Source organism: Crinia signifera, chromosome 11 (genome assembly GCF_055691185.1).
Source record: "Crinia signifera chromosome 11, ASM5569118v1, whole genome shotgun sequence".
NCBI lineage: Eukaryota > Metazoa > Chordata > Amphibia > Anura > Myobatrachidae > Crinia > Crinia signifera.
The window spans coordinates 12,327,730-12,342,979 of NC_139227.1; the positions used below are offsets into that span (position 1 = coordinate 12,327,730).

The 15,250-nt window shown below is 43.2% G+C and overlaps 1 protein-coding gene across 1 annotated transcript in view; it reads left to right on the forward strand.

Annotated features, from left to right (window-relative positions):
* The window catches only part of CDH8 (cadherin 8), a 372,134-nt gene that overhangs the window by 267,351 nt on the left and 89,533 nt on the right, over positions 1 to 15,250 (forward strand). The window contains exon 7 of the mRNA XM_083163864.1: positions 9,413 to 9,666. Within this exon, the coding sequence (XP_083019990.1) occupies positions 9,413 to 9,666 (254 nt within the window). The remainder of the gene's footprint in view (positions 1 to 9,412; positions 9,667 to 15,250) is intronic.

Consider the following 15,250-nt stretch of genomic DNA (forward strand, 5'->3'; position numbering starts at 1 on the left):
AAGGACCCCTTTTTCCCATTGAATTCCATGTTAAAATGGACTCAGTCCATTTTAACATTGATTCCTATGAAAAAATCGGGTCATCGCATCGCATCCGATGGTCGCATGCGATGCGATGCGATGTGCCCGATCCGACCCGATTTAGAAATCGGCAGCCCGGATAACTCACAAGTACCTAGCTGCCATTTTGAAAACATGGAATAATAATAGATCCAGCTATCATTTTACACATTTGGCCTAACAATGGCTTCAACTAACATTTGCACAATTGGAATAACCGTGTCTGTACCTGTCATTTACATACTGGGGATAGTAATGGTTTTAGCTCAATTTGCATACTTGGCATAACAATGGCTGCAACTGTTATTCAAAATAATATTTTAAACATTGGGGCACATTTATTAAGTTTGGTGAAGTGATAAAGTGGTTGGTGATAACACACCAGCCAATCAGCTCCTGTGAACCCAGCCTATAACTTGACAGTTAGGAGCTGATTGGCCGGTAATAAAAAAAAAACAGCAACTTTATCAAGTCACCAGGCGTTATAAATCTGCCCCATAGTGAGATTTGAGATGCCGGCAGTGGGCATCTCTATGAACAAGATGGCAACTGAGCACGCAACCTTGTGCAACTGAATCAGGCCAATAGTAACAATATACCATAGAAATATAGTAATGTAGTAACATAATAATTCAGGAGAATTTAGAGGTGGATGCTATTCACAAACTGCTGCATCTTTAACGCTGAGGTCTTAAGCAGAAACGGAGGGGTCTTAAGCAGAAAGGCACCACTGCCGGTTGTGTGGTCCGTTGCTGTGTATGAAGCCAGTATTGGTTCATCTGTGTGAACATTGGACATGCGAGGAACCCCATAGGATGTCCAGTGAAATTGCACTGCAAGTGTCAGTGAAGCTGCACACACCTCTTTTTCTGGATTGTTGCTCATCACTGCCTACAAATGGCAGCAGTCTCTCAATCATGTTGCAGTCATTTTGGGGTACCTTGAACAACATCATAAACCCATATCTGCATATTGGCATTGTAGCCTCTGCACATACATGCATGCAGATCTTAAGACATCGGAGATTGCGTTAACATCAAAGTAAAATACATCTCTGAATCAGAACCACAGAAATACCTGTTTCAGATCGCACCTAATTACCGGGATCATGCCGGTTTGTTGCCAGTTCAATCCGGTAATACAGTAGGTGCTATCTGAAAGGGCTTACTGGATCCAGCAAACTGGCTTAAACCAGGCATTACAAACCGGTAAAAAAGCAGGGTTCTTACCAGTTTGTTGCCGGGTTTCTGTGCAGAGTGAACGGGTTAACTAGTCCCGGAGTGACCCTGGACCCTGCATTTCGGAGGGAAAATTATTTTAGATGCTAGACCAGGGGCGTAACTGCGACCGCGGGGGGGGGCGCTGTGCATGTGCGGGCGCCAGGGGCTGCAGTGCTATAGTTACACCCCGCCGCCCCGCCGCCATCCCCCACAGTCTTACCTGTCAGTCTTCAGTACGCGTTGGTCCCGGCTCCCTTCTGCTGCTATGAGGACCACAACAAAATGTCCGCACCCATGTAGCACATAGTTATCTGAAACTGTCTGCTGCATGGGGGCAGACATTTTGTGGTGGTCCTCATAGCAGAAGAAGGGAGCCGGGACCAGCGCGTACTGAGCGTAGCCAGGTAAGACTGGGGGGGATTGCATGGGCGGCGAGGCGGGCGAGGGTTGGTGCGGCGGGGCGGGCGGGGGTTGGTGCGGCGGGGTGCGTGGGTGGGTGGTGCGGCGGGGTGCGTGGGTGGGCGCCCTCCCTTTAATGGCGGGGGGCGCCCAAAAGCTAGTTACGCCACTGTGCTAGACTCATCTTAAGACTAATTTTAGGTTCTTCAGTAATCAGTATCAGAAATCCTGCAAAGTACTGATAGTGCTTTAGAAAAGTAAATCAAATGTCGGACGCTGTATCATACAATCTCATTACATGACAGGTGTAGGTGTTTTTTCAATAAGAGCCGTGCAAGACAGTTAATATCTTTATACTGCAATGTGTTCAATGTAAGCTTGATATTTACATATTCATTAATTCTGGCATTTTTGCAGCTCATTGTCTCTAGTCTGCAATATCCCGAAAATTTGGTGGATTAAAGTACATTAACTAGCTCTCTTCTGTGAGTCCCAACAGGGATCTGTATTCTTTTCCATCACGCTCCCATTTTATATAAACCTTGATACACAGCACTGATGCTTGTACTCAAGAAAATAGCTATATATATATATAGACAGTATACACATTTAAAGCATATAGAAATCTAAACAATGGAAGCTGATTTGTAATGTATGTGCATTTATTGCTATACTTAGTCTTTTCTTTATTTACTGAACTGCATACAAATGACGATCACAAATAATCTACATTAAACACTGCAGCGTTTCTTAGATGCCCCTCACGGAGCTCGTTGGCCTTATTCTGTTCAAGTAAAGTAAAAAAAAAAGTAACTTTGGTGCAGATGTATGAACTAGCGTTAAGTGCATATCTGCAATTAACGCTACTTAACTGTAAGGATTACGTTTTTTAATATGTACGAACAGCGCACCTAAGGAGAAGCACTCAGTGGGCTGTCCCCTTGAACTCCCCCCAGTAATTAGTGGCCCGGCCACTTTGACAGCCCAGGGCTAATGTTTTCCTATCCCCACTGTGGGGACTACGCTAGCCCTGCTGCTGGCTCCAGGCTGGGCACGAGATCTCGGGATAAAAGCGAGATCTTGCGCATGCCAGAGAGCCGGCCGGGGGAGAGAAGGGTTTTTATTAAACACACATGCGCAGGGCTGCCTGGGACACTGATAAGGAGAGCCATTAACGCTGGGCATAATATCACTCCTTATTGGCAAAGGGGCCATAGCAGGTGCCTGCTTGTCCTCGTTATACATGACAAGCGGGACCCCTTATTTTACAATTTTAGATAATACATCTGCCATCATGGGCCTGATTCGGACCTGTTTTCTAGGCTGCATGTAGTCGCAGTCTAGTGAACAGGTAAATGCCACCCAAATCCACTCACTAGCATGCGATGCAATGTGTACGCTAACACATCCCCTTGCATGTGGCCGCATGGTTAAAAAACATTCAATGTTCGCTCACCATCTAATTATTTTTCTACCATTCATAATGGAAAGTCGGCCTTGCATGATTTTCCGTTTAGACGGTGATCTCTGAATTTGGGATGTGCACAGACGTCATGTGATGTCAGCCATCTGCCCCAAGCAGGCATCAACATGCCTGCTTTAGCAGGAAAACACTGGGTTTACCCCTGTTGCCACTCCCTGCCCAACCCCATTCCGCCCCTTCTGGAGGGAACGGTCCAGCGAGCTTGAAACCATGAACATCGGTGATGGGGACGAATTTGGCCCATAACAAATGGGTCTGAATCAGCCTCCTTGTTGTTGTGCAAGGGGAGAAAAATATTTCTATATTTTATGTGCAGGGTAAATACACGAAGCTTCTGCATGTAGCCCACTAATGTTAGACAACAGGGTTTTTTTATATACACTGGAAATATTGACACAAATTAGACCAACAGTCACTGATTAGCGCAATAAATTTGTGAAACTTGAAATATAATTCTAAGGATAATTCAAATGCACATGCACCTGGTGGTTAGCCAAAAGGATTGCCCTCGGTATAACTATTGTTAACTGATGATGATTATTGATCTTGCCAACTACAGTGTGTCCCATCCTTATTATCTGGAACCTCACAGATCCTAAGAAGAAATTAGCTACATACTGTACAAACACAAGTCAGTTAGCGGTAATGACCTAAAGCAGATTCCGACATTACAGTCCAGATTTTAAGAATGTCTATGTTTTAGCACAGATGACTTAATATGTACCTCCGTCAAGATGAGTCAACCCTCTGCTATTCAAGCATGGATAACCTTAAAACCTGGGCTGTAATAGCGGAGCTTGAGAAACTCTGACCTAAAGTATTTTCAAGTTATTGAACTATTATTGCTCCAAGGGATCTTTATACTCTCGTAGAAGCAAGTGTGCCAAACCCATTGCGTTAGACTAATATGTTTGCTATCATTTCATTGTAACATCAGAGCCGTCTTGATTCAAAATCTGTGTGTGCAACTAAATATATTATATTTTTTAGTGCCAGGAAACAGCAAATTAAATGAGGAATGGAACTGGCAGGATTTCCCAACTCTTTGTAACAAAAACGTTTTTTAATATTTTTTTTTTTTCCAATTTACTATTACAATTGATTACAAATGTCAGAAGTCAGTGCCTCGATGACTTTCCTGTTTAGCCCTGGGCGAACACTACTCATCTATGTTTGGGATTACAGAATGCCCTTTTCCCTCAGAGGCATTAAGTGATATATATATATATATATATATATATATATATATATATATATATATGTAGAGATTGGCTGGCACTCCTCCTCCAAATAACAATAGTACCCCTGGTGCCCTTCCACAGCAGCAAACAAGCAAGCATGTAAATATGGAGTAGAGACGGATGGCACTCAGCGGGATTTGCGTCGGAAATAAACAGACCACACTTGGGTAGACTTCTGCCAACGTTTCAAATCTAATTAGATAGATTTTTCGTCAGGGTCCCTGACGAAAAATCTATCTAATTAGATTTGAAACGTTGGCAGAAGTCTACCCAAGTGTGGTCTGTTTATTTCCGACGCAAATCCCGCTGAGTGCCATCCGTCTCTACTCCATATATATATATAGTAGAAGGTAATAGGGTAAGCGGGCGAAGTGGTCTGAATATAAACAAGGACAGTACTGCACATGGGTTTAACCTTTCACAGATATTCTCCCTATGAGTTTGTGAGATATCTTTGGGTTCTCTGGTCTTCTTTCACGCTCCAAAAATATACTCATTTTTATTTCAAATGAACCCTTGTGTGTATACACAAGAAATATATGGACATCCACAAACCACTAAAGTCATAAATATTAGAAATTTACCAAAGGAAATTTGTAAAAAAAATAGGTGTATTTGTATCCAGAAATACACTTATTTTTGACATTTACTACCCCGAAAATACGGCAATTCGTAGTCGTATTGATGTACTATCAATACGACTACGAATTGCATATTTTCGGGATAGTAAATGTCAAAAATAAGTGTATTTCTGGATACAAATACACCTATTTTTTACAAATTTCCTTTAGTAAATTTCCCCCTTTAAATGTCCATTTTCAATTCCAAATGAGAAGTTAGTGCACCACCGTCCTACAAACCCAAACCACAGGCAAACCACAGGCAATAATTGTCCACACACCAGCGCACGGTTCATTCTTTTAGCTTGTGTGTATATGTTGGTTCATGCGGTAGGGAACAAAGCTTCTGAGCTCCTCTAAGCCAAGGACTGATGTGAGTGGTTTTATATATATATATATAGGCCCATATTCATTGTGGCCAGGGAAGGGGTTACATTTTGGGGATCGGCAAAAACAAGTGACCCTAGCCGTTTAACCGCCGTGCCAGTTACTAACCCTATTCTAGGTTCCAGGGAAATCCTCACTGTCAGAGGAAGGCATAGATTCTCCCAAAGGCGAGGCTCGCGGTTAATGCAGGGAGCCCGCCGCATTTAGCCACGAGCCTTGCTGTTTTTTCGCTGAAGAAACCTAGTGAGGGGGAAATGGTGTGTGCAGGGGGTCAGTTGAATACTGATCCTACTCGCTGTGGCAGCGAGCAGTCAGCACTACTCACTGCCACATCTTGCAAAAACCATTGAATGCACCCCATATTCTCAATACTGCGGAATATGTGTGTGCGATTTAAATAACTGGTAAAAAATAACCAAAAACAATAAAAAAAATCACAGTGACTCCTTCTATGCAGTTCCACATTGTTCCACTGATTTGGTGACTAATTTCTGGTTAAGATATTTTTTTCCCAAGTTAAACCATATGTTGGATTTGATAAATGTTCTCCCACAAACTCCAGAATTGGAAGTGCTGAGTCTCTTAGCTCTTAACTTTGAATGACCCATGGAAGACAGAAACTTCTAACCCATATTTCTGCTATAGCTCATAAATGTATGTTACATCCATGCTTATCTCCCTCCCCATGTCTAACATTCACTTTATGAAAAAGCACATCTACTGTAGGTTTACAAGATGGACTGGGTTGAGGTCTTTTTACAGGTTGAGAAATGTTTCACCATTTGGGAAAGCTATATTAACTATTTACAAGATTTCTCCATATATTAAATTCAAGGTTATTTATAAAGCACACCATGTTCTGAGACTCAAACTCTATTGTGTGATCTGATTTGAAAGCTTTCTTGTCCTTCTGTGTCTTCGAAGTATAGAGGCCTTATCTTAGTTGACTGCGCATTTGCATGGGAGAGCGACGTTTTCGTTATGCGCATGTGCATTTCTGTGCATGTACATATGCTGGGTGCAAGCGGGCATGACGAACTGCTAGTATGGCGAACTAGGGGTGTGGGGTGGCAGGGACGGGCTGCGCCCTTGGTAATGCCCAGCGTTTCATAGGTGTTCCCATGAAAACCCTTGGGGGCATTCCCTTGGAAATTAGGCAGTGAAGCAGCTGCTGGGGATGGCAGCTGACATCACGGAATGACAGCTGGCTGCCCTCTTCCCGTACAGAGAGCACACAAAACTAAGACACCAGAGAGTGTCTTAGTTTTGCATGCTCCTCTCAATCGTTCAGTGGTTGGCAACCATTGAATGATTCGGCCCCTGCACCCAAGGCTGAAAATGGCTGTTTATGCAAAACATCCTTTTGCAGCTGTGCGGGGAATTCACCGAGCGAGGGGGGGGGGGCGGCTGTGCGAGCGCCATTTTATCCACACGTAACACTGAAAAATTAGAAGTGTTGCATGTGGATCAGAATAATGTCCTGGATCTTTGTCTCTACTCTTCGTTTTTTGTTCCCTTACCAAATTGGTAACCGCATTATGTTTTTAGATCCACCCTTTTACTTGGCTTACTGCTTCTTCCTTTTGACCTCTCACTTTCTCTGTGTTTCTTTCTCACTTTCTATTTTTCTGCACTTCTTTTATTTCCTTGCATTCATTTGATTTCTTTTCTTTGTGTCTCTGTGTTCTCTTGTATATCTTAAGTTCTTTTCAAAAAAAATATTCTCTTTGGAAAATTGTACTTTTTGGCTTCCCGCTGTATTTCAAATAGTGAATACACTTAGTTGTTATATTCTTTACTTTTTTCACTAACACTGTTATCTGAAATCCTTGTATGTTTGAGTAACTGTTTCACTCAAAAACAAAAAACATAACATTTTCGTCATAAGATAATATATTATTATTACTGATTTGTACAGTGCCACAAATCTAAAGCAGTATAGTGATTACAAGGTTTTGGGAAACTAATACCGCATTCACATTGCAAACCCATGTCCGATCTGGTCATACCTTTTCATACTGAACCCGGGTCACCCATTAAAACTCTGTGACCCGTGTTTAACCCTGCTTTAAACCATGTTTAAATACCACGTTGCAATGCCCTCTTTTCGTACCTGAGCATTTCTTAAGTGTGCTGGTGAATCTGATTCCTCCACCACTGATTTAGCATCAGCTGCAAAATTGACTGCCCAGGAGTGGATCTAGATTTGTCATTTAGGGAAGGTGGTTTAACAATTAATCCTTAATTAATCACAGCACAGAAGCCACTCTCCGGGGTACTCAGAGTGACCCGGATCCTCAGCAGTTCGGTACACAAATCTAGACTCTAGCAGACAGCATAATCAATCTGGTAAAGCTGCCATACAGGGAATACAAACAGCAGGGTATAGTGATCACAGCCATACAATTCTATGGCGGATGATCGCCTCAACCCCCCCCCCCCCCCGATCTGCTCTTGCCCCTGTCTGGCGCAGACACTGTGGCTGCCGTGCTGCAAATGAGATTGAGTGAATTGGGTGTGGTATGTGGTGTATGTGGTGGCTGGGTGTGGTATGTGGTGGCTGGAACTGCATTGTCTCAGAGCAATTGTTTAATAGCAAAGTTGTATGGAAGGATTGATATTATGCAATGGGGTATCTATAAGGGGTGCAAAGGGTGGGGATGGACATGGGCTCCCTGAGTACAGAGGGCTTCACGTGCCTACCCTGCGCCCCATAAATGATGCTTACCCCTCCAAAGTCATATTGCAAATGTTACTTTAAGCAGAAATCATCCAGGAAAATGGCACGTGGACATTTTCCAAGGGATTTGTATTTGCAGTAAAGAAGTTCCCAGGAACAAGTTGCAGGCACCATGTTCTCAGAAACCTGTGCATGCTGAAGCTAGAGAGGAGAGGGCAGCAAGAAAGATGGCAACCATGATATATATATATTTAGGGGTTGGTGCGGCCCGGCACTCACCACTTGTTCCAGCTGCCCTTCTGCCCCTCCAAGGGGAATGGTGTATATAATAAATGAAAGGCAGGCAATCTGGGGACTTGAAAAAAAGTGCTATATTCACAGCAAACAAACGACCAACGTTTCGGGGGTGGTCCCCCTTTGTCAAGGTGCGTAGGTGATAACCTACGCACCTTGACAAAGGGGGACCACCCCCGAAAAGTTGGTCGTTTGTTTGCTGTGAATATAGCACTTTTTTTCAAGTCCCCAGATTGCCTGCCTTTCATTTATTATATATATATATATATATATATATATATATATATATATATACACACACACAGTATACAGTATACAGTATGTTATACACACACAGTATATATATACATAGTTTTACACTATCTTTATTTATACAAATCTGTTCTAAAAATTTCCCTGTAAAAGTGTAAGAACAATGAAAGCCAAGAAACGCCATCATTAAAATTGATTTTACCAAGTAATAAACAAAAAAAGAGTGTTCTACTGTAAAAAAATAATGCACCTGATAGATAGTAGTTTATTTCTATGCATAATACTACCTTGACTGCACAGTCCCTTGTCTTTTATGCATTGTCTAAGAAATACTAAAATATTTATCGCACCTGGAGGCTGTATTAGAAATCACCTCGTTTATTTTTTTTTTTACTAGCGAGATCGTGATTAGGAATTTCAGTTATATGCAGGTAGTGTAATCACTGATAAAGTTTTATTATGTATCTGTTGTGAAGTGCAGATATTCAAGCCCCAGACATAGAACATTTTGTGAATTTCAAATTAAAAGAGAAAGGTAAAAAGGACAGGGAACAAAAAGATTGACTTTATTGAGGCAACATAATAAACACATATCAATAAATGCCCACACAATTTACAGGCTCGGTCTGAGCGAGTAGATGGCTGATACTGCGGTTGCATTAAAACTCAGTCAATGTGCTTAAATGAACATAACTTTCATCCATCAGCATTAAATTCATTTGTTCTTGCTTCTGTGGTCATTAGTGAAAGACATTCATCTTTGTCATTCTTAACAGCCTCTGGACTTCGAGAGCAAAAAATCCTATACTCTGAAGATAGAAGCAGTCAATGTTTACATTGATCCACATTTCATCAGTGGGGTACCATTCAAAGATACTGCAACAGTAAAACTTACGGTGGAAGATGCCGATGAGCCACCTGTGTTCTCATCACCAACGTATCTCTTGGAAGTTCATGAAAATGCGGCCATCAATGGTGTGATTGGCCAGGTAACAGCTCGAGACCCGGACGGAACCTCAAGTCCTATAAGGTATATTGCCATGTGACACTTGTATGAATAATAATGATCCCATATGTTATGCTTCCTTGTTGTGTACTATAGACAATCCTATCAGAGATGGATGGACACATTGGGCATTCACACTGTTTATGGTATGTTTTGTCAACATTCATAATGTTATCATTAATAATATTGGCATTTTAAGGTTATCAACATTTTATCGATGACAACATTATGACAGTCTATACAATGGTGTTAACTTTTGCCCAGCATTGACGAGGCCCATTTAAAATAATTGTTTTACTATTTCCAGTATAAGTCTCTGTCTGCAGCCAACGCTCTGGTCACTAGAGGTAGGGACAGCGCAGTTTCCCTACGGACTTTTTCACATATGCTCAAAAGAGCTATTTACCTTTTCCTTTTTTTAGGTGTTTTTTTCTTCCTTTTTTCTTTACTTTTCTTCTCGTTTCTAATTTACATTAGCGCTCATTTCTCATTTTACTGCAATCCCCCTTTGTTTATTCAGCAGCTTAAAATATTTAGCACAGTGTCACATCATTTTTATCTACTGTAGGTGTACGTGAATTTAGGTGTAGACTTTAGGATGTCTTGTTTTCCTATATGTCTCATTAATGTTCCTGTCTATCCTATTGATTTATGTTCAACCTTTTATTACGTTGTACTTGGGGACATAGCTTAGGGCCTTATTCTGATCGGTGCGGCCAGATCCGAATATGCGGCCAGGACCGTGCGTGCGAAACCCCGCCTTTCATACGGATCGCCAACTCCGTCCGTACGCGGTAAGAAGCTGGCCGAACGGACTGCACGTGTATTTTTCACGGAATACGCCTCCTCCATCTCAGGGAACCTCCCCCATCATTCGATGGTCGCAGACCATCGAATGCAGGACCGAGTGGTTTACCAGCTCCCGCAACCTCAGACCACACGGACATTTTTCCGTGCAAAAGCAGGGATCTGGGCGGGCAGCTGACATCCGGCGATGTCATATGTCCGCCCCCTACACGTGCGTCACGACTGCATTACCATACGTACCCCCAGCGTTTGCATGGGAACGCCCATGAAACGCGGGGCGTATGCATATGGTAATGAGCCCAAATAGCCCTTCACGCCCCTCTCCACCCCCTGTTCGGAGTGTTCACATTTCATGCAGGATTTGGCCGTACGCCCCACTCGCACATGCGCAGAGACGCCTCTGCACATGCGCAGACACAAAACATCGGCGGCACGAACGCACTCGGATATTACCGCAGCAACCAGAATAAGGGCCTTAGTGACCGGGATGGTAGCTCTGTTGAATTATTATTATAAGTATATTATAAGAATATTATAAGTTCCCATAGTCCCTGAGGAGATGTACTAAAGCATTGGAGCATGATTAAGTGGAGAGAGTTAAAGAACATGAGAGGTAAAGGACCAACCAATCAGTTTACAGTTGGTTGCTTGGCTATCTCTCCACTTTATCACTCTCCAGGGCTTAGTAAATCTCCCCCTAATCTAACTGTCCCAATCTAGGCAGGATTTTCCAATGTCTCACGGACTAGGACCCTTGTCCCTATTTCTGGATTGTAGGATATGTATGCTGAGCTATAACCCTAGGCATACCAGCAGGAGGTATGAACAGCATTGTAGGGGTGTTTTTCCTGAAGGTTCGATGCCTGGAGTTGGGCCTTCCCTGAGGAGATGCCACATGCAGCATAGTTAGGTGGCCACCCCCTATCTCACTATGCCCTCATTTGTCTTGATGAGGTTCTAAATTCAGTTTATTTACTGTATGTGCTAAGCACATATGGGGAGATTTATCAAATCTTGGAGAGAGATAAAATATAAACCATTCCCCTTCTAACAATCATTTTACAGTCAGTGCTATCAAAATGGCAGTTGGAAGCTGATTGTTTGATACTTTGGGGGAAATTTTTTTGACCAACATTTTTGACCAGTTCGTTCATCTCGGCCATTCTGAACGAAATTGGTTAAAATATCTTTCAGCGTGAATGCGACAAATGATGAATGATAATGCGCATACCCGCCAGTTGTTCATCAAGTTTGTTCGTCAACTGTGCGTGCAACTCAATTTGGATATCTTTCAAATAGAGCCTATAAACAAGGGCTGGGCAATAGTGGCCCCCCAGTTGTTGATGAACTACACATCCCAGGATGCTTTGCATTAGTTTTGCTATGTGGCCATGCTGAAACTGATGCAAGGCATGCTGGTATGTGTAGTTCATCAACATCTGGAGGGCCGCTATTGCCCAGCCCTGCTATAAACTGTAGCTAGGTCTTTCGTCTTTCGTCAACATCTTTCGTCCAGGACACTGGGTTCAAGGGAAATTGGTCATCAATGTCTTTCAAAGAAATTGGTCAAAACAATTGTACTGTGTGTATGCACCTTAAGGTGCACACACACTGTACAATATTTTTGACCAATTTTGTTGAAAGACATTTCCCTTGAACCCAGTGTCCTGGACGAAAGATTTTGTTGAAAGATATTAATGGCAGGCTATCTACAGTTTATAGGCTCTTTTTGAAAGATATCCAATTTGAGCTGCAAGCACAGTTGACACAAAACCTTGATGAACAACTGGCAGGACTTCACATGTGAAGGGCAACCAATCAGAATCTACTTCTTATTTATTTAGCATCCTCTAGAAGATAGTAGACAGGATCTGATTGGTTGCCCATAGCAACATCACAAGTAAAGTAGAATACACATCTTAGTAAATTTCCCCTTTATATGTATATACTTGGGCACAATTCAGAACGGTTGCGAATGTGCACGGTGGCTGATTAGCGATACACAGCATATAGGTAGGTATCACATTAAACCCTGATACCATTTGTATGTGCCCGCAATTTGCAAGGTGATTGACAGAAAGTGGGGTGAAAACCAGCTCTTTAGTGGGATTGCTAAGAAAAAAGCAGGTGTGCCTAGGGAAATGCTAGGAGTGCACGGGAATATGCATGCATTCCTAATCGTTTTAGGGGAGGGTGTGTGACGTCAATAACAGGCCAGTTATGCCTGTTGTTTCATCACAGCCGTTAAGTAAGTCCAGAGCTATGTGGCGCCAGGGCCGGTGCAAGGCACCAGAGCGCCCCAGGCAAGTCGGGGTGGGGGGCCCCGGTGTCTGCCGCCCGGGTACCTGTCCTGAATCTACCTGAATCTTAGCCAATCAGCGTGCGGCCAGTGTTTCCAAAACAAAAGCGCTTCCGCATAGCCCGGCGGATAGCGCTCGTTATTTCTTATTGACTGCAGGGACCCCCCGCTTCCGCCGCCGGCTTTTACGCACATATACGCCGCAGGACAGGTACCCGGGCGGCAAGGGGGGGCCAAATACCGCCCTCCAGTGGCCGGCGCCCTAGGCAAATGCCTAGATTTGCCTAGTGGTGGCGCCGGCCCTGTGTGGCGCATGCGAAAAGTTGTGGCCAGTTTTAGACTTATGCAAATAGATGTCTAGCCGTACAGAACCATTCACACAGCTATCACATAGATTCCATAGGCGGGATTTCACTCCAGCAGGGCGGCGTCTTAATTAAACATTGGCCCTGCGAATTCGCGGAAGAGCAATCAGGTCTGAATAGGGCCCTTTTATCTCCTTTCAAGATGGAATGTTATATTATTCCAGGCTATAGCACCTTTAACTAATTTCTTCAAAATATACATAATACATAATTAAGACAAGACGTACGTTGTTTATATGGGTTTTATACTGATGGTTTTATGAAAGAAGAAAGGTGTTAAAATTTCACAGCACATTTACAAACATATGCTATCATTCAATGCATATAGAAATCTAAGAAAAATATCATATGCTAAATATATTTAATTTAATAGCCGCTCTGATTGAGTATATACAATTAGAATGTGTTTGCAATCAATGCGTAGTCAGTTTTTTTATTTGATGTATTTTTATTTTATTTTATGTATTACTTTATTTTTTTTATCCTATAATTTAAGTAGGTTGAATGATATAGTGATGTTTTCATTCTTAAAACTATCTGTGCACATCTTAGCTTTGAGAGGTTACACCATCACTGGATGGTGTGTACGTGGTTTACTCTTAGACCCATTATACTGCCTTATTAAATCTAAACCCCAGGCTGTTTTGTCGTCTAGAGTGTCTTAATCAAGGAACAGCGGAGCACTGACTTTGCCCTCAAAATTTTTCTTGATCTTTCTGTACTTTGATTTTTTGGGCTGCAGAGACAAAGATTGAAGGACATGGCTGTGTGAAGACTGTACAGTTAAAAGTGTTGTACGGACATCTACTTGTTTCATTGCAAAAATGGTTTTTGGCCCATTGACAATTAAGACTTTACGGGAAAGACTTTCTATTTGTGCAGTTTTGCCCAACTGCATGTTTTTTAGCAGCTTGATGTGCACTTTTCTAAAGGCAAAACCGCTCCTCAGAATGCATTTATGTAAACAGCCAACCCAATTTTATATGCAGAAAATACAAATGTTAAGGCCCCCATACACTGAGGTGATTTGGTCCGATTTCGGCCGTTAAATTGGAACAAATCGTCCCTCCGTGACATGCTGTCTGCCGTCCGACCACCCATTTCTCCTGGCGGCAAGGCGGGCGGGAAGAAGGGATGCATGTGATCCATCACAACGGATCACATGCGTCCCTGCCGCCGGGAAGGTCCCGGTGGCTCGCAGGCTGTCAGGTGACCGTACACTGCTGCGAGACATCACAGGCAGTGTATGGGCACCTTTAATCTGCTAGAAATAAAAACAGACGTTTTTGGTAGACATGGGTCCAATAGGTGAGATCAGTATACTAACTAAGGATGTAAAAGTGGTGCCACCTCCCAGGGCTGCCCGTCACTGCCATGTGACACCTGTATTCAGCTAACAAGGTTCCCAATACAGCATTTTGCTTCATGCTTATCCACTAGAGAGCCGCACAATGTGTACTTATGACGAGCCAGGAGCTCAGCTTCCTTGTCCATGCCCACTGTTTGTGACAGCAGATAAGTGTGGTGCAGGGACAGTTCAGGGCTCATTAATATTTATGATGCACTCGCCTCATCACCAAGACCAGCACTCTCACATAAAGGGCCTTATTCTGGTTGAATCGAACAGATGAGTATTTTGGACAGGCACCGAGTATTCTTAGCCCCGCCTACCATACGGATCGCTCACGCCGTCCGAATGTGGTAAGACGCCAAGTGAATGGACCGCTAGTGGATATTTCATGTGAACAACTCCCCCATCTGTGGGAACCTCCCCCATTCTCCGATGGTCACCGACCATCGACCGATGGACCAAACGGTCAGGCAGCCCCGAGTGCTCCAGACCATTCGGGCATTTTTCTGTGTGAAAGCAGGGATATGGGCGGGCAGCTGACATCCGGCTATGTCAGCTGTCTGCCCTCCCACACGTGCGTCACGTCCGGATAACCATACGTACACCCAGCATTTTCAGGGAAATGCCCATGCGTATATGGGCATTACCATATGCGTACGCATATGGTAATGAGCCCAAACAGCCCTTCATGCCCCTCTCCACCCCCTGCTCAGATGGTTCCGTACAATCGTTTTATGCACAGAATTCATGCTGTGCCAATGCGCAAACACAAAACATTGGCCGTCC